Genomic DNA, 23781 nt, shown 5'->3' with positions numbered 1-23781 from the left:
ACCAAAAAAAAAACTAAATAAATATGTTTTTATGACTCTTCTTTAAAAAAGTATTTTCTCTCTGCTGTCATTCTTCCAAACACCAGACAAATAAGAGCAAAGGCAGAAGAAATAAATAAACTTCAGAGGGGATTTTTAGCAGGAAGGAGAAGTTTCATGGATCAGCGTCAAAGAGGAGAGGAGACTGATGTCTTGTTTGAGAGCCGGCGTCGTGCTGGGATCTCTCCCACGTTACAATAAATCTTGTGAAAGTGACAAAACAGCTTAAATGCACACATTTGAACACATTTTCAGAAAGTTGTTGTGCTTCTGTCAGTAAGTAGTGTCTCTGGGATTTGGCAAAGGCTTGTGTGTGTTCACACTTTGTCCTTAAAGACCGTCTTTTGTAAAATTGACCCCATCATTAGGTTTTTATCTAAATTAAAAAGTCTGTATCCTTTTCTGGGACAGAGTTTCTGCAGAGCAGCGGGAGTTTATTCACCTCTGAGGTAGCAGTGCAACCAAGTAGTATTGTACAGTTTTGATCCAGATTCCACACGATCAACATCATTCCAGTAGATGTTGAAGGAGAAAAGCGGCTCGATGAGCCGCTTTTCTCCTTCAACATCAACTGGAATGACGTTGATCTTTTTAACAATTAAGAAAAAATACAGTAAATCAAAGAACATAAACAATGGAGCTCTAGTATTTATAGGTTAAACCCTCAAATGCAGGTGATTATGAATGTATACAGACAGAAAATCCTGCAAACAACCCCTTTGGACTCAACTCATCACGGACCTTTTTCATCCAGACCGCCGATCCGGCACATCCCAAACATCTAACCTCATTCAGAGTTTTAAAGAGCTTTTCTCTCTCTGAGAGGTGAAGACCTTGTCATACACCTCTGCCACATGATAATGTGACAGCAAAGGCCATTAATGCAGGAGCACAGAGGTCATTAGCATCGCTCCATGGCGTAGCATAAAGTAATCACCTTCTGAGATCCGTCTGCCGTGACTGCTGTACGATCCGTCCTCCCCCCGTGGTTATTCTCTACATGTGTAAGGTCACTTAATGATGGTGGACAGAAGAATGTGACCAGGGGAGCCGCTCTGGCAGCTGACTGTGCTCTCCTCTCGACACTTCTTAATCAGCCTCCAGATGACGAGGCTGACACTGTTAAGGATTTTAAACAATCCTGCTGCTCGTCAAAGCGGCTGAAGTTAAAAAGCCAAGAACAGCAAAGCAGAAGATTAACATCAGCTCCAAGATGACCAGTTCTTTGTTTAAGCAAACCTGTTTTCATTTATTTATGGTCATCCTCATTAATCACATATTGACTTTACCATCATTCCTTTCAGCAATTTTTGTGATTTTCTTTCAGAATTTCTGCACAAATTGTTTTCAAAATGACATAAAAAGTGAGAAAAGATTTTCAAATTTAAGAGTTTTAGAATTGTTGCGAGAAGCTGAGTTGCAACTTGAGAAGAACTTCTGATGAGAGGAAGTAAATGTAACTATCATGGAAGGAGTAATCTGTGTGAATATAAAAATACGTAACTCTTTAACACCAGAGCTTTAGATCCAGTGTTGACATTCTTTCGACTACAGTAAATCTTCAACTGTTTACAACACGTGTCAAAGTCAAGGTCTGATGGCCGGATCCGGCCTGCCAGGTGATTTTTTTCCGGTCTGCCCGATAATTTTATGTTATCGTTATTAGAATAGAATAGAACAGAATAGAATAGAATAGAATAGAATAGAATAGAATAGAATAGAATAGAATAGAATAGAATAGAATAGAATAGAATAGAATTGAATAGAATAGAAGAGAGGTCTTTATTTGTCATTGCAGTTGTTCAATGAAATTTCAAAGCAATCCCCCTTCCTTGGTGCAGAAGCAATATCACTAAAATATAGAAGACAAGTTTAAGAGTATAAAAGTATAAAAACAAAATCCTAGTGCTTGACTTAAAAGATATTCCCATTAAAATACATAAATATAAATACTAAAATACTAAAAGATAAAACAATAAAACCAAGCACACATCTCCCATTCTGCATACACCATATATATTATTGCGCAGAAACCTTTAAGTTGAATTTAAAGAGACTATTGCTCTTGGATAAAAACTGTTTTTGAACCGACTGGTTCTGCACTTCATTGTCAGGTATTAATGGCCCCAACAAAACACACAGCAACGAAAACATAATGATTTGATTTTGCTAAAAAGCACAAATTTAATGTCTATTTCCAGGCTTTGTTTTTTTCAGCTGCATGTTCATCTTTGGGTCATTTTAACAGGATCTATTTTATGGAGATGAAAATCTTTTGGGCTATGTATAAGTGTTTGAGTTTGGATTTTTTCTTTTAACATTTGGTTTACTTCCAACTTTAGTAATTTTGACAAAATATATTTTTATGGACAGTAAATTCTGAAAGTTATTTGAAGTTTAAGTTGATTTATTGAGGAATAATATTCGTGCTTGTTTTTATTCATAGTCAAGTTAAAGTTACATTTTTTAAGTTTTAAAAATGCAGTTTTAGTGTGTTCAATAAATGTTTATCTTGTTCGACCCACAACCTAAGGTGTGTTTCGGATTTTGGCCCTCTGGTTTACACAATTAAGTATTCTAGTGGATTCTGAAGAGGAGAAAAGCAGCTTTGCGGTGATATTAGTAATGAATCGGCTGATTTTGTTGCAGAGAAAAGCGTCTTTGCACCAATATGCAACACTTTACATTATGTGTTGCATATCGGTCCAAAGCCGACATGGCAAGTTACTTTTCCCCACGTCATTCACGTTGATCGCAATCAGTCAAGGAGTATGTCAAAGAGCGTTTGTTATTTAGGTGTTGCCAGCAACACTAGGGTTCCCAACTCTCCCCAACTCTGACCCCTGAGAGCCCAACCTTCTGCGAGTTGTCAAAATCCTCCTACTTACCTATAAGGCGCGGAATGACGTGGCCCCATCCTATATCGTTCCTATCCTTTGATAAATCGGGTGCTGGTAGTCGATTCCATCTGCTGTAGCTCTCGTTGGTTTAGATTAATATTGATATGGTAAAAAAAATTATTTTCTTTCATCGTTTTCATCCGCTTTAGCTCTGGGGTTCTGTTCTCTATTCTCATTTACTTCACCTCTCCTCTATTCTTTGTCATTTATTATATTTAGTTCTCTATGCTCCTATTTGGTGCAGTGTGATTCACGTGTTGTTCCTCTTTCCCTCTCCACTCCGGGGGAGCGGGAGGGATTCCAGATTCCAGGGGGATCACCAGTACTCATGTTTTTGGCCGTGGACCTAACCTCTAATGTCATCTCACATCTTGGAGAGATTCCTGGTGGATTGTCTGTGCTCCGGTTATTGGACGTAGACCACGCCTCTGGCTCATCTTGGCTGTGTACCTGTCCCTGAGTCCTATCTGGGTTAACTCTATTCAGATATGTTGTTGTAGAGTTAGATAAGCTAATTCTTCTAATATTCCTGATAAATCGCCTGTCTGTCCTGGGAGAGGATCTCTCCTTCAGGTGGACATCCCTAAAGTTTCTTCTTTTTTCCTGAATCAGGTTTTATAGGAGATTTTCTTTACCGAGAGGGAGGGTCTAAGGACAGGGATAACCAGTTTTATTTAGTCTGTTTAGCTTAGCAACCAGCAATTGTTTATATTTTATGACCGACCTTCTGTTTCTGTACAATTCCGGCATGAAGCCCAATGAGACAATTGTTTGTGATATTGGCGATAAAATAAAATTGAATTGGGTCAGGTGATCATAGGTTCTGGTTGACTGAACAGATCTAGTCTAAGTAATAAGCAGCAGAGAAGACATGAAAAACAAACAAATACTGACTTTAGGTTCTGAATCTCAACATGATTCCTTATTCCATTGACATTACATGTATGAGCCTCAATGAGGGAGATGGAATCACATACCATGATACTGCCTCCGTCAAAAGACCTGTTAGCCCAAAGCTCTCTTATTATCTGCACATAACACATTTGATTCACTTCTGAACAGAAAGAATCTGCCACTCAGTCAAGTGGATGTCTGAGAGAAACAACATGAGATATAAGCTGCAGGAGATTCCTTTATTTTGGAGGAGACGCCCCAGGGCCGCTCCGACATCAGCGGTCACATCTGCTGCTGCACCGTTCTGCTGGTGTGTGCCTCTCTGTTCTGGTTCTTTTCTCCTACTGGAATGAGCTGAAAGTTAGATCTAACAAAAACACTGAACCTGCCTGTTTTCTGTTCAGAGGTTTGACCCCAATCTCCTCAAAGCAGCTGCTCAGGACTGCAGCGAGGGGCAAAGCATCCAGACTGAAAGTAGAAGTTCTCTCCAACCTGTTTGGTGCTCTCCACCTCGTGTTTCTGAAACACTCAATGCTCAGGTTTGGATTCTGAGATAGGAGTTAGGTGTTGTGCTGGTAAAAGACTGTTTCTGTCTTTTTGTGCTGATCTGACCTCCAGAAAATATTTTAACCTTTTCTGAATAAAACTCTTCACCTTCCAGCCCGTCATTCAGCAAACTTTTACTGCAAAAAAAAAAAAAAACACATCTGTGTACAACAAAACAACTGTTTGAGGTTCTTTTCTTGGGAAGTTGTCTTTGCAAGACATTAACTATCCAGTTGAGGCGGGACTTCAGTTTGGAGATTGGACTCACTCCCAATAATAATGCAACATAGTTTGCCTGCAAAAGAACTTGATGTTGGAAGATCTTTTCCAGATTAATCAAACGTAATCCACTGAAGTTAGAAACAGAATCAGATTTAGGTTATTATTTCAAATGACGAGATTTATAGCAAACATGTAAAAGCAATACAAAATAACACAGGCTGCAATCACTATCTTCAATGTATCAAAGAAAAGAAAAAGTAAAAAAAGTATGTTAGCCTAATCTAAACAAGTGTATGTTTGAAAAGGTAATAGGTAGAAGCCAATGCTTATTTAACCCTATCCCTTCATCTGCTTTTCACATATGAATCAATAATATTCCACACAATTTTATTTGATCTTTTTCCACAATCAACATTTCAATCAATACTTGAAGATCAGAATTTATTATCAGTTCAGAAGGAAAATGTCTTTAAAAATGTGGACATAAGCCATCTTGTCAACACAATAACTGTGTTAATGGGATTTTTTTTAAATTTCCCTGCAAAATATATATATTTTTTAAAACTTTTTCGAGTAAATAAAACCCCATTAAGTCAAATTTACCAATTGACTGTGAAATCATGTCTCATCCAGTTTGGCAAAACCAGTCTGAGTGTCCAGTTTTTTTAAACCCTTTATTAACTTAAAAGTAGATGTTTTTTTTTTTTTTTTTTTTTTAACTATGTTTAAAACAAAGCAGGGTCTGTTTTGTTGTGATAAAAATGAAAACAGTTGAAGGCTTTTACCAGATAATTCCTCAGTAATTGCAGAAATGCCTAAAAAACAACTTTAGACACTTTTTCTTCTGTCTGAGAATACCGTATTTTCTTTACTACAGAGCGCACCAGATTATGAGGCGCATCATCAACGAATAGTCTATTTTCAAAGTTAAATTATATTTAAGTCACACCAAACTATAAGGCACATTAAAAGAGAAATGGAGTCCGAGATAAATCCGTCAGTCAGACTTCATTAACTGTTACTCTAAATCAGGGGGGGCCAAACTTTTTCACTCAAAGGGCTAAAATCTAAATGGGATCCCGGTCCGTGGGCCAAATACAATAGTTTTTTGCAAGTCATGAACTAAAAGCAGAAAATAAAGAATGTGGTTTATTTAATTATTTTGATTCTGTATTTATCAAGGTAACACAAATTAGTAAGAATATAAAGTAAGTAACATTTGTCTTTGATGCCTTTAAATATAACAGCAAGGCCTCAATGGACATTTTTAATTGAAAAACAAGAGCAAGCTAGAGCAAACTTTCCTGATCACTACGCTAACATCCAAACAAGTTAGTAACATGTACAACTGACAGCGCTACACGTTAGCTGCATTGATCCATCTATAGGGCGCTCCAGATTATATGGCACATTGTCTTTTTAAAAAAAATTAAAGCTTTTTATATGGATTGAAAATAGTATCAACCCAATTTGCGTGTGCGTAATGCTTTAATTATGCACAACTTTAGATTTGTTCATGTGTAATTGCTGATTTGTGCGTAATTTTTGATTTGTAACCATACAATACATTTTGTGCATAAGTACAAAAAGTATGAAATAAAAAAAAAAACACACACACAATTTACACATGCACAAATTAAAATTATAACAGCTTGAAACTAACTAATGCATAAATCTTTAAAAAATGATGCACAAATTGCTTGTTACGCACACCGCAGTTTGCGGTGACATTGTTTTCACATCTCCATGATTTGTCCGTGAGTGGCGTGTTTAAATGCTGCTAGAATGCATCACAGTTTTCTCATCAGCCACTTTGAACTTAGATTTGTGAATATAAAAGGTCATTTTCTCACTTTTTTAAACAACTTTACATAATTCATCATTTTTGTACTTGTACACAGAATATATATTTATATATAGTTACACAGAAATCAAGAATTACACTAGTACAAATCCAAAGTTACACACAAATTCAAAAGTTAAACACACAAATCAAGAATTACTCACACACAAATCGTCGTGAGTCTATTTTCTCTCCATATTTTTGCGCCACATGGTATGGAAAATGCTGTATTTAAATAATTATATAATTTTGAAACAAAGAAACTCAAATATCTGGATTTTTTTATTTTTTTTATTTTATCAAAATGTTTTTTTTCTGATCTGAGTTTTTATATTTTGTAAGATTCTAACATTTCCTGTTAACATGTAAATTTTTTTCATGTTTCAAAAATGTTTAAACACAACAAAGTTCCTGTTGAAACTTTCAAATGTTCTTGTCTGAAACGTGTTGGTTTTTGGGAACTGCTGTAGCAGGAAGAGACAAAGGAAAGTCATCACGTTTCATTACTTCTCACAGGACTGTGATCAGATCAGGGCTGACAGAAAAATTCAGCTTTTTTGAGCATCTTCCAGAATCCATTACTGGCCTGTGACTGTTGCAGTGATGATACACACCAAAGGAGACAACATGATACAAAAGAGAAGATCATACCAGAACAATGCATCACTGGAGCTGATGTTTCTCCTTCACACAAATGGCATCCTCGTCATTTTTCTCTGAGATATGTGAATTATGTTTGCCGTCATCCATCATAAAAGGACATAATGGAGGCTGGGGAAGTTGGAGAGACTTGGACACTCCAGGGAGCTCATTACTGGACCTATTAATCTGTTATTTGACCCCAGTGAGAGTGTTCCTCCATCTAAAAAAAGGCCTTTGCTTCCTTAATCCAAAGATAAAAACAAAACCTCCACTGTGTCTCGGGGATCAGCGCTCCATTTCAGACAACAAAGCAGAGAAATAACATCAATATCTCAGATTGGTTTGTTCTCAATGTTGGATAAAAGTAAGTTGATACAGTTTTTCTTCATCTCGCTCGATCCTTTGAAAATGAACTCCAAGCAGAAGCTAAATTATTGATATTCAAGAGAAATCTTTTCTGTTGATGTTGAGCTGAGGAGCACATGTGAAATGAAGCAGAAGAGTGCGAGTCTTCCTCACAAAAACCTTTGTAATGACGGAGGAACTAATCACAAGAGTGTCAGACAGCGAAGAGTCCTGCCGTTCTGAGCGCATCCTTCCTTCAGGGCCGGCTGTCTCCTTGTTAGCGGTCTGCTGTTGAGCTCAGCACTTTGCCAAGTCAAAAACAATGTCATGCCTCCAAGGGCCGCGCCTCTCTCTGTCCTGTTGTTGGGCTTCAGCGGCTCTCAATTAAATTTCCTGCACATCACAGACAATAGACACAAATGTTATCAGATGAACCCTCTTTTAAAGCAGCGCATCTTATGGTTAATATATGGAAAGAATCGAGTTTAACACAGTTTTAAACAAATATATAAAGGAAATTGATCAACCTTTTTATGAAGGATATTAGCAACCCAGTTTACCAAAATGCTACACAAAGACAAAAGTTAAAACTTACACATGAGACACTTAAAAATAAATAAAAAAATAAATAAAAACAGTAAAAATCAAACGGAGTGAAAAGCCAAAGAGAAGGAATTGATTTAGGTAAGGGTGTTAAAATTGATCAGAACCAGAAATGTAAAACATATCTGCCACAAACACTAAAACAATCCTGTCATCTGACTCTGCACAAACTATGTGGGGATTGTCTCTTAAATTTAGAGTTGAATCCTGAAATCTGCACCTTCATAAATGCTTCTTGTTATTCCAACTCTTGTCATTACTGTGGTTCCAGCGTTGGTCTTTTGACAGAACTACCAGCAGCAGCTTCAGGCCTCTGATGATGATCTAAAATACTGCTTCATGTCTCTTTTTCAATCAGGCCGTATCATTCAGAATCAAACCTGAGCTCAGCGTCCGGCCTAAAACCTAAAACCCAGCTCTGCTAATGTGGGTTTCACACACTGGCTCAGAAAAATATAATTTATTGAGAAAGCACACGGACACAACTACATCTTCACTATTCAAATATTTAGAAATGTATTGATTATTGTGCCTTAATGTCATCAACTCCACACACTGAAAAAAGTGAAACACTGAATCAATTAACAAAAGTTCATTTGCTATATTTAAAATTTTTAGTATTCAGCAAACTAAACTTCTGGGTTCAAGGTTTACTCAACTCAAAAATATAATTTGATAAAAACAGGGGCTGTGAAAGTTATCGCCTTAACGCACGCGTTAATAGAAGCAGAATTAACACGTTAATATTTAGGCGTTCTGCTGTAAAACGCAGTCTAAAATAAACGTAAACTTTCTTTAATGTTCTGTGATTTAGATTTTATTACATTAAAGATAAGATGCGGTACCTGGTGCAAACCGCACTCGAGTTGTTACCGGGTTAGGATAAGGGTACCGGTACTGGGTTAGGGTAACGGTACTGGACTTGTCCCTGAGGACTAGTACGTGTCCAGTACTGCATCTGGTACCGTGTCTCGAGGGTTGCAGACCCTTGACTTTATGAACAGCCAGCATATCGAAAAAATGGTGAGTTAGGGACACCCAAAACCTCAAAAAGTAACACAGAAGGGTCCTTAACCAAAGGTCAACATGTGACAAGTTGGGAGTGAGAATGTGTTTATTTTTGTCAAGATGATGAAGCAAAAGTTTGTTTTACCACCCAAAGTCTAAATAGTACAATTCCCCCACTGACACGTGTCTCATTTCTTCCTTTTTGTTCTCTTCCTTCTTTACATTTTGGTTCAGTTGTTTCGGTCTCAGAGCAGATCGTTTTCAGACTGAAGAATCTCAGAGTGAACCAAAGTTCAGTCCGATTAGAAACAAACGAGAAAGGTTCTAGGTCCCGGACAAGGATTTGTTTGTGTGTATTCTGACTGAAACTTTGAAACAAACTCTGGTTCACTTTAAGCAAACCAAATGTGTCCAGTCTGAATACATTTAAACAGTTCATGAAAAAAAAAAGTAGACACATCAAAACCCATAAAGAACAAAGCGAGGCGAGGAAGCAGATGACCTGACAATGAAGAATTGAAATCCAAACATTCAGGGTGATTGGCACAAATGAAGACAGTTGTAGGTGAAACCTAAACATGGTGTAACTGACAGAATACTTGAAAACAAAATAACCCAAATGACAGAGCACAATCCTCAAACTCTTGTTTAAATCCCCTCTGACTCCAGTATGATAGATCAATAAAAAGCAAATGGACCCTCTAAGGTTTACAGGTTAAAGCATCAAGACCAGGGTTTTTCACGCTTGACATACTTTTGCAGTCAAACATGTTTTCTTATAAGCTGCAGCAGGTTGGGACTTTGAAGCTGAATGTGTCATGAAGTCATTCCACAAAAAAAAACAATAACCCCACAGTAGCTTACCTGAACGGAAGTCACACTTCCTGCTCTTCAGAGAGCATTTGGAGGGTTGAAGTCTAACCAAGACTGCAGCATTTTTATTGTTATTATTGTTTTTTTTTTCCTGGCTGAGAAAAATGACCCAGAAGTGTTGAAGCAGAATCCACAGTGAGGAAAGACATTTGTCAAACTGGAGTCCCTGACAGCAACACTTAATCAGCATGGAGAACTCTGGGTGAATCCCGCTCACCTCTAAGCATTCGTCTTTAGGGCTAAGAGGTAAAACTGGCAGAATCGGGAGACTTTAAGAACTGTTTGGAAATGTTTATTTGTATCCATGACTGGAATATCTGCTTGATACTGAGGTCAGATATAAAGAAGCTGTAAAACTGCACCAATGATAATGAGGACAACTGTTATGGTCGTGTTTGTCTAAGTATCATACAGACAATAGGTGACAAGCCAAAATGTTCAAGAGCATTACACGAGATTTCTAGACCTTTGCTAAAAAAATGATTTTCTTTTTGTTTGGAATGTGATTCTATGAAAGGCTCCTCAAAAAAGACAGTGGAGCTTTTAACCTTTTCAGTAATGACAAATTGAAGAGCTAAGGTGTAGGATTGGCCCCCATCTGTTTCAAATGTTGAAACATCACCTCAAGTTTATAAAACTGAAGAAAAGATGAAGGTTTGGTGTTGAAAAGCCAATTAGGTTTTCCACATGATGAATAATTTTATTGGGGTTACTAGTTGAAAGAAAGTATGATACACTTTGTGGTACCAGTATTACTTAATCTGTAAGGTAATAATGAGTCTGGTGTTCTGTCCAGTGCAGATTTGAAAGCATGTCCACTTTGTTTCGTACACAATGCATCAATCCATTTTCTTAACAACTGATACACCTTACAGCAGGGGTGGGCAAACTTTTTGACTCTTGGGCCACAAAGGGTTCTAAAATTCGACAGAAGGGCCGGACCAGGAGCAAATCCATACCATCTTTTAGTAATTTCACCTGTTTAGAGAAAGAAATAACATAGGATGTAGACAAAAACTTGCACCATCTATGTGGAGACACCAGAAAATGAAACATTAAAAAGGGTCATCAGTCGATGGAGTTGTACATACATTTATCACACATTTGCTCTGAGTGATTTTAACTTCTTTAATCTTCTTGTCTCAACTGATTGATGTTTTGTGAAGCTTGCATATCAAGAAACAGCAGTCCGTTGCAGGGCCACACAATCACTCCCACACACACTCAAACATGCACATCTAAGGACCCGTTAGAGCGCATGTGTCAAAATCAAGGCCCGGGGGCCAGATCCGGCCCCCTGGGTAATTATATCCGGCCCTCCAGATCACTATATTTTATTGTTATTAATGTTATCTTGCACTTATTTCTAACTCGGATCATTTTGACAAAACATATTTTTATTTAAAGTAAAAGATTAAAACTAATTTAAGGTTTAAGTTGATTATTCTGTTATGGTAAAAAGATTAAATTTCCAAAAATTTAGTCTTAGTGTTCGATTAATGTTCTTCCTGTTTGGCCCGCGACCTAAAGTATGTTTGAGTTTGACACCCCTGAACATGACCCTGGTGTTACACTGAAGTTAATGGGAACTAAATTGACTGTATAATTTGACACTTTCATGACCATTGTGATTTCATAGTTTGATCATTTATTTTTTTCAAAAAGGCTGTCTCTGCCTTCAAAAGTTCCCACAATGATTTTTATGATATCCTGGATGTTGTTAAGCAACACTGAGCCACAACTCTCCTGTTCTACTTCCTTCATTGGTTTCCAGCTCAGTTCAAGAATTGAAATTAAACTTTGAATATTTGCTTGAATATGTTATTTTGCTGTTGCTGCTCCGCTGTTCTGGAATAGTGTCCATAATGGATTTCCCCTTTCTTAATAAAAGAAAAACTCTCTAAACCTAGAGCACTATGATTTTCACCTGAACAAAAGTATTTACATGATTTTCAATATGTTGTATGTTTCTAAGTGTCATGGATCTCTGGTCTCACATGTCCAGGAATGGATGGACCAAAGGCCAAGTCTCAAATATCAATATATATATATATATATATATATATATATATATATATATATATATATATATATATATATATATATATAATTTTTTTTTTCCTAGGAATTTCTTCTTCTCAAATTCCTAATTTTTCAGTAATTTTCAAGTATGTTTTCAGGATTTTCCTCTGTTTTTATTTTCCATTTTGTTACATAAACCACAGTTGAAACTAAAAGAAAACTAATTTATCATATGTTGTCATATTTTGATATATTTTTTTAGGACAAATATATTTTTTGTGTGCATTATATGTGGTAAAAATTACATGGCAAAAGTGATGGTGTAACTATTTACAGCAAAAGTGTTCTAGGGTTAAGGATGGGACTTCTATTACTTTTTTAACAAAGTTATCTTAAATAGGTTTTTTCCTTTATTTAAGAAGTCAGTAGTTTGTTTCTTCATGCTCTGAACAGGAAGACACAGAGTCACTGAAGATGTTGTGAATTGTTGTATTGATAAAGTTTGATTATTTACTCACAGGATGAATCTCTGAGTGATGGGGGAAGTGAAACAAGCTGAACTCGTCTGATTTGTGAGAACTTATTTGTGTGAAGACAACGCTGAAGCTTTTATTCTGAAGGTCACCGGAGCTTCTGAGGCGACCGCAGGTTAAGACGTGATGACACCTGATGGACGCCATTTCAAGCCGAATCTCTCAGAAACTTCTGGCTTTGATTTCCTCTCAGATGGCTCAAATAAAAAAAGGACACTTATACATATTTCAGGGACCAAGGATTTACAAAGGGACTTAGAAACAAAGAGGTATGAACCTTTGAACTAAACAAAGGTCCATCACCCACATTTCAGATGTGATGTGCTGTGCAGCCCTTGTAAAGATGGGTGAGAGGAACCAGCATGGCTGTGCAGACAGGCTGTCTGAGTGATGTCTGCATGTCTCCTGACCCTCATCTTCCTTGTTCCTACATCTCCAGCCCTCATAGCACTCGTTGGCAGCAGAGGTCTGCCCGAAAGCCTGGCCAGCATCTGGGGGCCTCTTTGAATTGGAGCGCGGCTCATAACAACAGGCAGTATCAGTTGCATTAAGTTGATTAAAGTGCTCCGCAGACACAGGCACTTGTGCTCTCAGATGAAAGAGCGGCGTGGCGGCGGCTCCTCTCCTCTCCGCCGCAGAATCCGCTTTTTCTCTCTGCGGAGGTCAACAAAAGAGCAAATAATACCAGAGTGAAAGCAACTGAAAGCTTCTTTGCCAAATGATCTCTAATTGGGCCTTTCTTCCTCATGATTTTGATGGCCACAATTCTACCTTTAAAAGCTTCTGCTGAAAGTGGGCTACTTGAAAGAAGTGACTATTACCTAAACTAAAATTGTCAGGGGGGAAAAACAACTGTAAAGAGTAAAAATAATGAAACAAAAAAGACTTACATCTATCAAACGCAGCGTATAATTGAACTGCATTTATCAAATAAGAAAAAATGACTTGTGAGCCTGAATCCGGCAGCACTTTGGTTTCACTTCTCAAGGCTGTGCTGTAATTTATTGAAATAATTATGATGCTGGATGCCATCCTCTCCTTAAGCATCAAAATCAAGCAGGAGCTTTGGCTCTGCTGCTGAAGAAGGCGTCTTTGTCATCTCCATTTGAGGATTTTTCCACTTTTGGAAGGAAGTGGAGACAGAAACTGACAGTGCCGTTCCAGGATAAGTGTAAAAGAAAAGCAGGAAAAACAAACAAATGCTCCGGCGCCGAGCCGAGAAGCCGTTCCGCGGATGATGAGTATAAAAAGAAGAGGTGATCAATGCTGTTCTGGATTCTGATAACACCCTCCTCACGCCTGAGACAAATGATGGAAGCTCTTAAGGAGAAAGGGCCTGCAACGTGCCAGATATGCTCCAAATTAGCCTTCAAGAGCAGCTCTGTGTGTGTGCGTGCGCGAGTAAATAAAGGGCCAGCATAAATTACCTTTGGATGTCAATCGCGATCGCACACCCCGTTCTCTTTGTGTTATCGTGTCGCCTCTTCGTCTCGCTGGCGGTTGACATGAAATGAAAGTCGTCTCTCTGCGCACCACAAACAGTACTCAGAGCGCTTTGTGACACTTGAAAACGCTGCAGGTTGGCGAAACCACAGCTGGGCCCCCACTGATTGGTTCGCACGCGGGCTGCCACTAAACTTTGCAGCTTGAGGAGTCGTCTGCGCCGGGACAGGTGGTGTTTATGCAGATGAATGAACACATTACAGTGAGCTCTTCCTTTTGGTTTAAACATTAGGGTTTCAAATGTGACAAATCAGATGTTCATCTCCTGCTATATGCAACCGTTGTGTTTGCTGCCAGGAGTCCTTTGGATGCGAATTCCCCGCCGTGGTGATGTGCACCTCCAGAACCTATAGAGAGTTCTCCCTCAATCAGTTCAGATGTGTGGCATTAATGCTGCTCTTAGTTAGTATTCCATGTACAGATCAGCCGATACCACGGCCGTCCCTGCAGGCCCGCTCGCCGCAGCGCCCGGCTGAGCGAGCTGGAACGCTTTTTCTCAGATGGCAGCTGAGTGAAGACTTAGCTGCTGGCTCTTCAAATGGTTACTGCGAACAATTATCTCCCTATTATCACACATATGTTCTGTTATAATTGGGCCTCTCCCCAGTCGTTTCAGAGGAGCGAATAACCGACAATGAACCTCTGATTTATCATGGAGCGTACACGCTGAAGGAACAGAAAGGTCATGTGATTAGAGAGGCTGAAACAACACGACGTTTGTCCTCTGCAGGGCGAAATCCAATGATTAGCCTCCTATGAACTGCTTTTTATGAGTACTGGAAAATCAGCCTCTTCCTGTAAAACACACAACTCACTGAAAACTAGGATTCCTTTTTGGAGCCCAAATATTTCAGATTAAAAAAAAGTAAAAATCTATCCTTAAGTAAAAATCTATCCTTAAATAGAAGCATTCAGGTGTTAAAAGATCCAACTTCAAAAGTCAACACCAGAGCTCCAGTCTTTAAGCGCGAGCCGCCGCTTTTCTCCTTCAAAATCTACTGGAATTACGTTGTTCGCGTTAACAATTGAAAAGTTACAATGTGTTAAATTTATGGCTGCAATATGTCAGGTTTTAAAGGGTTCATCTCAAAGTGCTAGACATCAATTTGAGCATAAATTAGACCAGTACCATATATTATGTAAAAATTATTCACATTTTCTATGTAAAACTGTAAGTTTTCTATAATAGGGTTTTATATGTCAAGAAAAAAGGGATTTTCTAGATATCTTTAAGTTGTTGTCATAAAATAAAAGTAATTTTAAAGTACTTTAATCCTATATAATGCATATTGTATTTGATCCGTAGATTTCTAAGATCTTTATTTCATTGGCATTACCCAAACGTTCCTTAAAAAACAATTGTTAATAACTTGGTAGAGGTTTTTTGTCCTGCAGTTCATCGCCATTCCACTAGAGGCAGTACTGCAGTGCTGATTTCAAAATGGCTGCCTCCGTGAAATCTCAAAAACACCTTTGAGTTGAAAAGTTATGCTAATTTTTAAAATGTTATAGTTAGAATAACTCATCTATTGTAATTCATTTTTTAAAATGGCCAGTAATTGAATTTGAATAAATCTAAATTTGTTGATATTTTTTTTAATGCAGTTACACCATTTTCATTGAAGGATTTCATTTTGGACACCAATATTTCTGATTAAAAAATAACAAATCTATCCTTAAATGGAAGTTGGTGCATTTAGGTGTTATAATAGACTTAAAAAGTCACTCTGCTTCAGTCAAATGTAAGCTTTTGTGCTTAATCTCATGTCCCAGACGTAAGTTTAACCATAAATTAGATCAGTACCATATCTTATGTATAAATTTTTTTAAGTAAAACTGTAAGTTTTCTATAATATTTAGCATTTTTTCTGTTTTATGCTTCAAGATAAAAAGGGATTTATTAGTTTTTTTTAAGTTACGGCATTGTTGTAAAATAAAAGTTATTTTTAAAGTACTTTAACCCTAATATGTATCATATTTGATCCATGCATTTGTAAGACCTCTATCCCATTCCAATTTTTTTCTCAAAAAACTTACTGTAAGAAACTAGGTAGAGGTTTTCTGCACCCGCAGTTCATCATCATTCCACTAGAGGCAGTAGTGGAGTGTTCATTTCAAAATGGCTGCTTCCGTGAAATCTCAAAAACATCTTTGAGCGGAAAAGTTGAGCTAATTTTCAAAACTTCATGATTAGAATAACTCATCTATTTTATTTCAAATTTTTTAAATAACTAGTTATTGAATTGATATTATGTTAAATTTGTTGATGATTATTTACTTTAATGCAATTAAAATTGTGGGGATCAAATTTGAGACAATGGGTTAGTACGGTGTTTTTTTTCTGGAATGTTTATATTAATATGTTTACAACTTAAACTAACATTGTTGTCGCAAAAACTTATCAAATCACTCAACATATTATAATTGATAGAATTTTAACAGAGTTTTAAGAACATCTTGTTTAGTTTTTGTCAAGAATTTGATGCGGTGGTCTTTCTGGGGTTAAAGAGGCAGAGTTCTGTGTGTAAAAAGAGAAGCGGAATGCTCATCAGTCATAAAATGATTACACGTTTGCTGTAATATTTTCCTAAATATGGATGCTGCTCTCAAAGGGCACGTCTGCTTCAAAGCTCTGCTTGATGAGAACTCCCAGATTAGACGGGACATTCATGGACTGAGGCCGCGACTTTATGAAATGTTTGGTCCACTTGCAGCGAGCTGCTTTGTTTCTGCAACACTTTGTGCTTTGGGTTACACACTAAAGTCCCCATTGTCTGAGTCAACTTGACCTGACCTAGCTGGTTAAGCTGAGGCATTGTGAGCAGCAAATCGCTTCAACTAGGGGGGTAGCTGCTTTGTGCGGCTGTGGAGAAAATAACCTCAAAAAAGCCAACACCCATAGTTAATGCAAAGAAAGGCCAGTTTTGTTCCTGAAAGGCTCGGTTTATTTCCAACCGCCAGCAGAAAGGCCATATTTTTCCTCTTCAGCGTGTCTGATCCTCTCTTACCCGTTTTGTAGCACTTTTAGCAGTTTCAGCTGCATGTTTAACCCTTTGCATGATAGCGACGCAGACGTTTTTCTGCACAAGCATGTCGGCGAAAGGATGAAGACCAACCTGAACGCCGGCAGCGGCGAGAGGGCCAGACATCTGCAAGCCTGTGCCTGCACTTCTCAGGTACTTCTATCCTCCTGACATCACTCCTCTCAGCATCTCCCCTCACCGAACTGCAGTTTAAAAAGTAATTAACTGTGCTGTAACATAACCTGAAGCAAGCGTGCGCTCTTCATCTCAGTGATTCAAAACAAAAACAAACAATGAGACAGAAATGAGGTTAACTGCATCCGATCATAGAATCAGCCTCCTCCTTTCTGCAGTCTCAGACTCACTCTGGCCTTTTTCTGGAGCAGCTTTAAAAGATTAAAATGGATCAAGACAAAAACCAACAAGTCATAATTCTTTTATTATGAGGGGCCGGCGTGGCCCCATGGGAGGACTTGGCAGCGGCCGGGGCTCCGTGTCCTCACACATCCACACTCACGGAGCGTCAGGAAAGCCATCAACAGCCGAATTAACTGGTGGCAGAGCCAGACCAGTCCAAACTTGTATGATTGTCTGAAGTGGTCACAGCTCGTGTTTGTGGTCTCGCACCGACTGCAGAGCCGGCTCAGACGGGGGGCAGCTTCTCCTCCCAGTGGAACCACTGCCTCATTTCCTCTGGACCTCACTTTTAGACACCTTCCAGGCTCTAATTACCACTGCCATGGTCGCAGTTCTTCACCAGGAGCGGCTTGCACCCCCTCCAGATTCATCCCTGCCCTTAATTCTGATGGCAGTCAGTTGCTTTAAGAAGGGCAAATGCTAAAAAAAGAAAAAAAACACAAAGGTAAGGAGCAACTCCACATGCTAATTTTCATTAACCCTGATCTCCCTGCTCTTTCATCATCCGCCGCCTCGCTCAACTCAAATTATCCACAAGCATTCCAGCTATCGCTAATTATCCAAAGAGTTCCTCATTAGGCGATTTCAAATCCAACCTTAGATCAACACGCACTCAGACCTCGGGGATCCTGGATTCCCAGCAGCGGTTAAACAAACAGGCGGTTCAAAGGATCAGGTATTCTACTTTAAGAAAAGCAAAAAGCCAAGAGTAAACAACTGCTCATTTGGAAAGAGACGACTCCAGCGGCTCTCTATTACGGCTGCCCTGATCCATTTTTCATCTCGCTCAAATGCATTCAATTTCTCTCGGAAATTGGGGTCATTAAGGTGTTAAGAGGCCCGAATGTAAGCAGTATCCAAAGCAAAGCCGTAGCTTTCAGCAGCCCGTGTTTACTGTCATCATGAACAATTTTACTGCCATTAATGGCTAATATTTGCTCAGAACTGTCATTTGTGGTAAACACCCCCTGCTTCCTCATCTTCCTTTAGTCTGGGGGGGGGGCTGCACGCACCATCAGATAAAATGAAGTTTAAGATTAAAATCCCAACAGATGCACATTTGCAAACCACTTTGGCTCCACAACTGCCTTAATTTAGCATTTAAATGAAAGTGAAAACATAAATTAAATGTAGGCATCATGGGGTTAAATATTGCTCATTTTGAATTATCCCACACTTTTTCATGCTTGTTTCTTATTCTTCTCTTCTCCCTTCCCCTTCATTTGGCCCTCCAAATGGAGAGTTATGAAAAAATAGTGTCTCATATTTCGGATGTCACTTTCGTTTGATGACATCATCAAAAATCGCCGGTCCGCTAGCATTAGCGCGGAGCGTCCAGTGCTTAAATATACATGACAACCTTTAAAAAGGTCATGCTGCAACAAAAAAATTACTTACATTTAAATGTAAACGTCTGTGCTTCAGAGCGCACCCACGTGAAGAAAAGCACTTCTCAGCGTGACGTGGTTTAGCCTCGTCATGGAGGACTTTGTATCCCTCCGCTTGGAGGGTCGGATTAAAAAAAAAAAACATCCCGGACACACTTGCACTAAAAATGCGCCTTTAAATGGAGGGGAAGGGAAGAATTCGGACTGGGCCTATAACATCAAGAATTTCACATTTCACAAACTACGGCCCGCGGGCCGGATCCGGCCCTCCTCCACAATTTGTTCGGCCCTCTGAACACTATCAGAGATGCATTATTTATGTATTTTTTTTTGTCTGGCCATGCGATCGATATCCACATGTTATTCCACTCTTCTGCAGTCTGTTCTCCTATCCAGTTATGCGTGGCTTTCTCTAAAACCTTACATGTTTGTGCAATTTTTACTCTTCTTTCATTAGCCTACAAACTGAAGAAAACAGCAATGTGGCCCTCACGGGAAAAAGTTTGGGGATCCCTGATTTAAAACCTCAATTACTTACAAATCAAACTGAAAGAAAAAGATGCAGTTTTATCTTGATTTTTTTTTTTGGTAAAACTAAAAAAACTTCAAGAAGACTTGATGTCCATGGAAGCTTCAACCAAACAAACCAGAGCGAAGACAAAGAAAACACTGAGAGCTCTGAGGTCACGAGGACATGCTGACTAACACTCGGCTTTCATCAGCACAAGTTCAACCTGCAGACACTTGAAAGATGCAAAGTCCAAATGAAGATAGGATTTTTCATCTCCTCTTCTGCCAACTGCCCGAGAACGTGCACGCTGACCTTTGCTTTGGCACATCCATCTCAAATCCTACATGTGCTTTTAGAGAAGCAGCTCCATCCTCTAACCGCCCTAATGTGCCGTAATCTCCGCTGCTTGCAGCAAACATCTGAGCACGGTCTGCATGCACGAGCTGTGCTCAGAGAAACACCAGCAGAATTTGAGCCTGTCACTTAAAATATAATGCCGTCAGATCTGTTACTTTAACCTTGAAGCAATTAGCTGTAGCTGAGCCGTAATGAATCCTGACACGGCTCCGCTGTGATGAAACCCCTAATTGCTCTGTAAAAATTGAAGCTTTTGACATCACTGCTGACATACTTTTTTCCCTGTCTTGGTTGTGCGGGCGATTGTGACGGCGCTGGTTGAAACTTGAAAGGTAGCGGAGCTTCTCTGCCATCAGCTGTCCTGTCACTTGACAAGAAGAGAAAAGGGAAACTGGCTGGATTTTCTGAAATGATGAGGCCATTTAAACTCTGATGTCTGGCATCATTCAGCCCAGACTGCAGCACATGTCCACAGTGCTGGGGAGGAGGTTGGGGGGCGGGGGCTCACCGTCCAAACTTTGCTTTAAATATTCACTTAGGTCATTCAATTATTATTTTTATGTATCATTTAAAAATATATATTAAAAATACTAGACCTTAGTTAATCACTACTATATTTAGTGAATCAAATGTGACATAAATGTGTTTTTTTTCTATTTTCTAATCAATGCATTTATTTATTTATATAATGGGTTTTTGTCCTGTATTATGTCCTGTATTTTCCACAATATTTGCTTGAAATAAACCAAATTAATCAATCAATTAATGTCACTGTGGTGAATTTAAATTCCTTATTTGTACAATTAGTTTATTTTTTGTACAAATCAATGTTTAGGTTGAGATTTTTGTTTTTAAATTCACCAAATATGACTTTTTATGAATTAAAATATACATAAAATGAAGAAAACTGAACTAAATTTTTATTTCCACATTTTTTGTACATCTTCAGGCCTTTAAAACCATTTACTAATGTTGTTTTTGTGTTTTTAGAATTCATTTGAGCTTAATGAATGCAGTTGGAGCTAAATTGATTTTTTTTAAGGATTTAAAGTTTCAGGGTGTTGATGATGAAAATGCTCACAGCTGATGCTGCATCTCCCGCTGCTTTTCTTCTGTTGTTTCACAAACTATAACTTGACGCACGTGCTCCTTAAATGCTCTGTTGCAGTTTAAAGGAGCTTTAAATCCTCCTGAAGCCCGCGAGCAGAACCGGGATTAAAAAGATGCAAACAGAAAAAACGAAAAAAAAAACTGACTTACAGGAACTTGGGATTTTTTTTCCTTTTTTTTCCTTAAGGGGTAGGAGGGGAGGGGGTAAAAATTAGTATTTAGTGAGTGATACAGGAGATGTGATAACGAGAGGCCAAGGGGAGCGAGTGTTACCTCGTTATTACAATGAAAAAGATATCCCACCATTACAACGGTTATGAGAGGGGGGGAGAGAGGCAATTAAAGAGCCCAACAAGGTTCCTTGAGGCAAGGAGAAGAAGAAAACGAGCCTCTAAAGCCCATCTGTTCTGGAGAACATGCATGCGCCCATGTTGAAGAAAGGCCTAATCCTCTTTATTCAAGTCCGCTGCCCTTTTTGCCACCAGGGAATGCGTTCCCAACAGTTCCCCATCTTCCACAAAAATCACAAAAACAACAATAATAGTAATAATCGTTAAAAAAATTAATAAAAGTAGCTTTATTTTGTTTACTTTTTTAATTGCGCACGTGCGTAAAAAGCGCTTTTTACGCACGTGAGCAATGGAATAATTCAACAAAATAAAGCTACTTTTTCTTTTTTTTTTTAAATGAGCCACCAGGTAACGAGGTGTTGGCAGCTTATTAATTCCGAGCTGCGGCGCCAGCCTGTTATTAATGATTTGGAAGGAGAGGCGCTCAGCCGCAGAAACGCCCTCCTCTCCTCTCCCCTCTCCTCCGCTCCCTCCCACCCGCAGAGCGCAATAAATAAATAATGGCGCAGAAGTCATGCATATGAACAACGATGCAATGGCTCTGTAGCACAGTAATGGCCAAAAGCTGCGGGGTCAATATGGCAGCCTAATATTTTTTTGGGGAGGGGATATGTAGGCCAACGATGCTTTCGGTGGCGCGGCTTCCATATAGGCCCCTGACATCCAGGATGATGTAAAGGGGGTTTTGCGTCATTACCAATCGTTGAATTATGTGCACACAAAAAGAAAAAAAATAGAAAACATTGTTTTGATTTTATGCATTTGGGTAATTCATCTATGGAGTGAGCAAAAACTATAAATTGTCTGCTTTCTTTGAAATTTCTACATTTTGTGCAAATATTGAGAATAAGAGTTATTTGCGCCAAAAAAAAAAAAAAACAACTACGCATAAAACTCGACAAACTGAAGGTCACGGGAGATTCCCGAACGACTTCACCAGCGGTTATTACTCATTAAGAATGAGCAGATTATCAGCAACTTAACACCCCTCCTCCACGCGCGCGCGTAAAGACGCGCGCTCCCCCCCTCCTGTCCTGACCGCTCCATGCACGCTGAGAAATTCAGCCTCATTGTCTGTTGCGCTCCCAGGGAACAGCTGCTGAGCCCGGGCCGCATTCCCAGCGTGCCCAGCTCAACCCCGCGCCACCAATCAGCTGCTGCGCATCCATATGCATGTGCGCTGCGGACATTCAGGGGAAAGTTGCCTCCGGTCTGACCACTTGCAGGAACCAATCATTTTACTCCCTTTTTAAGTGACTAAAATAGACTCAAATTATGGGGTCGGGGTGGCAAATTAATCAACTTTATGGCGAACCTGTTTGGAGAGTTGCAATAAAACCTAAAGAAATGCGCATTGTTTGGCTGGAGTTTGCGCAATTTTGTGTCTGGTGAGAAATTTCGGTTCCCATAAAAGCATGCAGTTTTAGTTAGTATTATTACTTCTTTATTCATTCACTTCTTCTCCATCTAATAAACTTTATAAGTTTATTTGCTAATGTTAAGTGTATTTGTACAAAATACAAACAAACAATCAGACAGGAGCAGTCCGCGCGCAGAGACGCAGAGTCTGAGTTCCAGCTGCTGGTGCTGCTGCATGGGGCCCAAAATTAAATACCTCCACAGCCGCGTCTGTCAAATAGCTTTAAGTGTGTCTTTGCGGCACAAGCCCGCGTGCTGGAACAGCGTCCGGAGTTTGCGCGCATCTACCGCGGGTGCGGCGTGCCAGGCATTGGGTTGGACAGGGGGTTTAGCGCCGGTTGCCCCCCCGGGCCGAGTCCGTGAATGAGCACCCGGGGGACGAGAGGTCTCTGGAGGGTGGGGTGCGGCGCGGATGGAGTCCGGTACATGCTGCTGTACATGGCCGCGGCCGCAGCGGCCGCCGTGGTTCCGTCCACGGTGCCGAGCAGGCTCGGGTGGTAGAAGTAGGGCGAGGGGAACATTCTCTGTAAGGCCGAATAGTTTCCTGCCTCAGCCAGGAGCTCCAAACCCACCGCCGTCTGCCGCTTCCACTTCGTCCTGGAAATCAGATCAAAATACAGCCGATGAATAATTTATTCACTTTGCGCTCGTGCTGGGTCCCTAAACGCCACCTTAATTGGGATGCAGAGACCTAATTATTGAAGCCAGGATATATAGTTAAGGGTTAATTAGGCTAAAATACAGGAAAAAATAACAAATTGTTTTTTTTAGTCCACTTCATCCAAATATTATTATTATTATTTTACAAATATAAAAAAACAAACTTTTTAAAAAGACGACTGCACAAATTCTTCTTATTATTAAAGTGGCTCAAATCGACCGGATGAACAACAAGAAATAGAATTTTACAAAATAAAAGATTTTTAACTAAAGTTTCAACATTTAAAAAATATATTTTAATAACTGTATATATATATATATACATATACAATTTTATATAAAAAATAGATAAATAATGACCATAAAATGCTTTCTGTTGGGACAAAAATGAAAAACATCCTGATGAGAATTTTTAAAGCATTAGTTCACAACATTACTTGCAGGATAAATCTGACACATTCATAAACATTCAAATCAAATAGGCCTAATTTGATATATGCATATATATATATATATATATATATATATATATATATATATATATATATATATATATATATATATATATATATA

General features: G+C 38.9%; 1 protein-coding gene across 1 annotated transcript in view; it reads right to left on the bottom strand.

Moving 5' to 3' along the window:
- Positions 1-21452: 21452 nt before the first annotated feature.
- barhl2 (BarH-like homeobox 2) overlaps positions 21453-23781 on the bottom strand; it is a 4646-nt gene continuing 2317 nt past the window's right edge. The window contains exon 3 of the mRNA XM_024281246.2: positions 21453-23145. Within this exon, the coding sequence (XP_024137014.1) occupies positions 22833-23145 (313 nt within the window). The 3' untranslated portion in view covers positions 21453-22832. The remainder of the gene's footprint in view (positions 23146-23781) is intronic.

This window comes from Oryzias melastigma, linkage group LG6 (genome assembly GCF_002922805.2).
Source record: "Oryzias melastigma strain HK-1 linkage group LG6, ASM292280v2, whole genome shotgun sequence".
In the NCBI taxonomy this organism is placed as follows: Eukaryota; Metazoa; Chordata; class Actinopteri; order Beloniformes; family Adrianichthyidae; genus Oryzias; species Oryzias melastigma.
The sequence above is the reverse complement of the archived record's forward strand: the minus strand, read 5'-3'. Positions and strand labels throughout refer to the sequence as shown.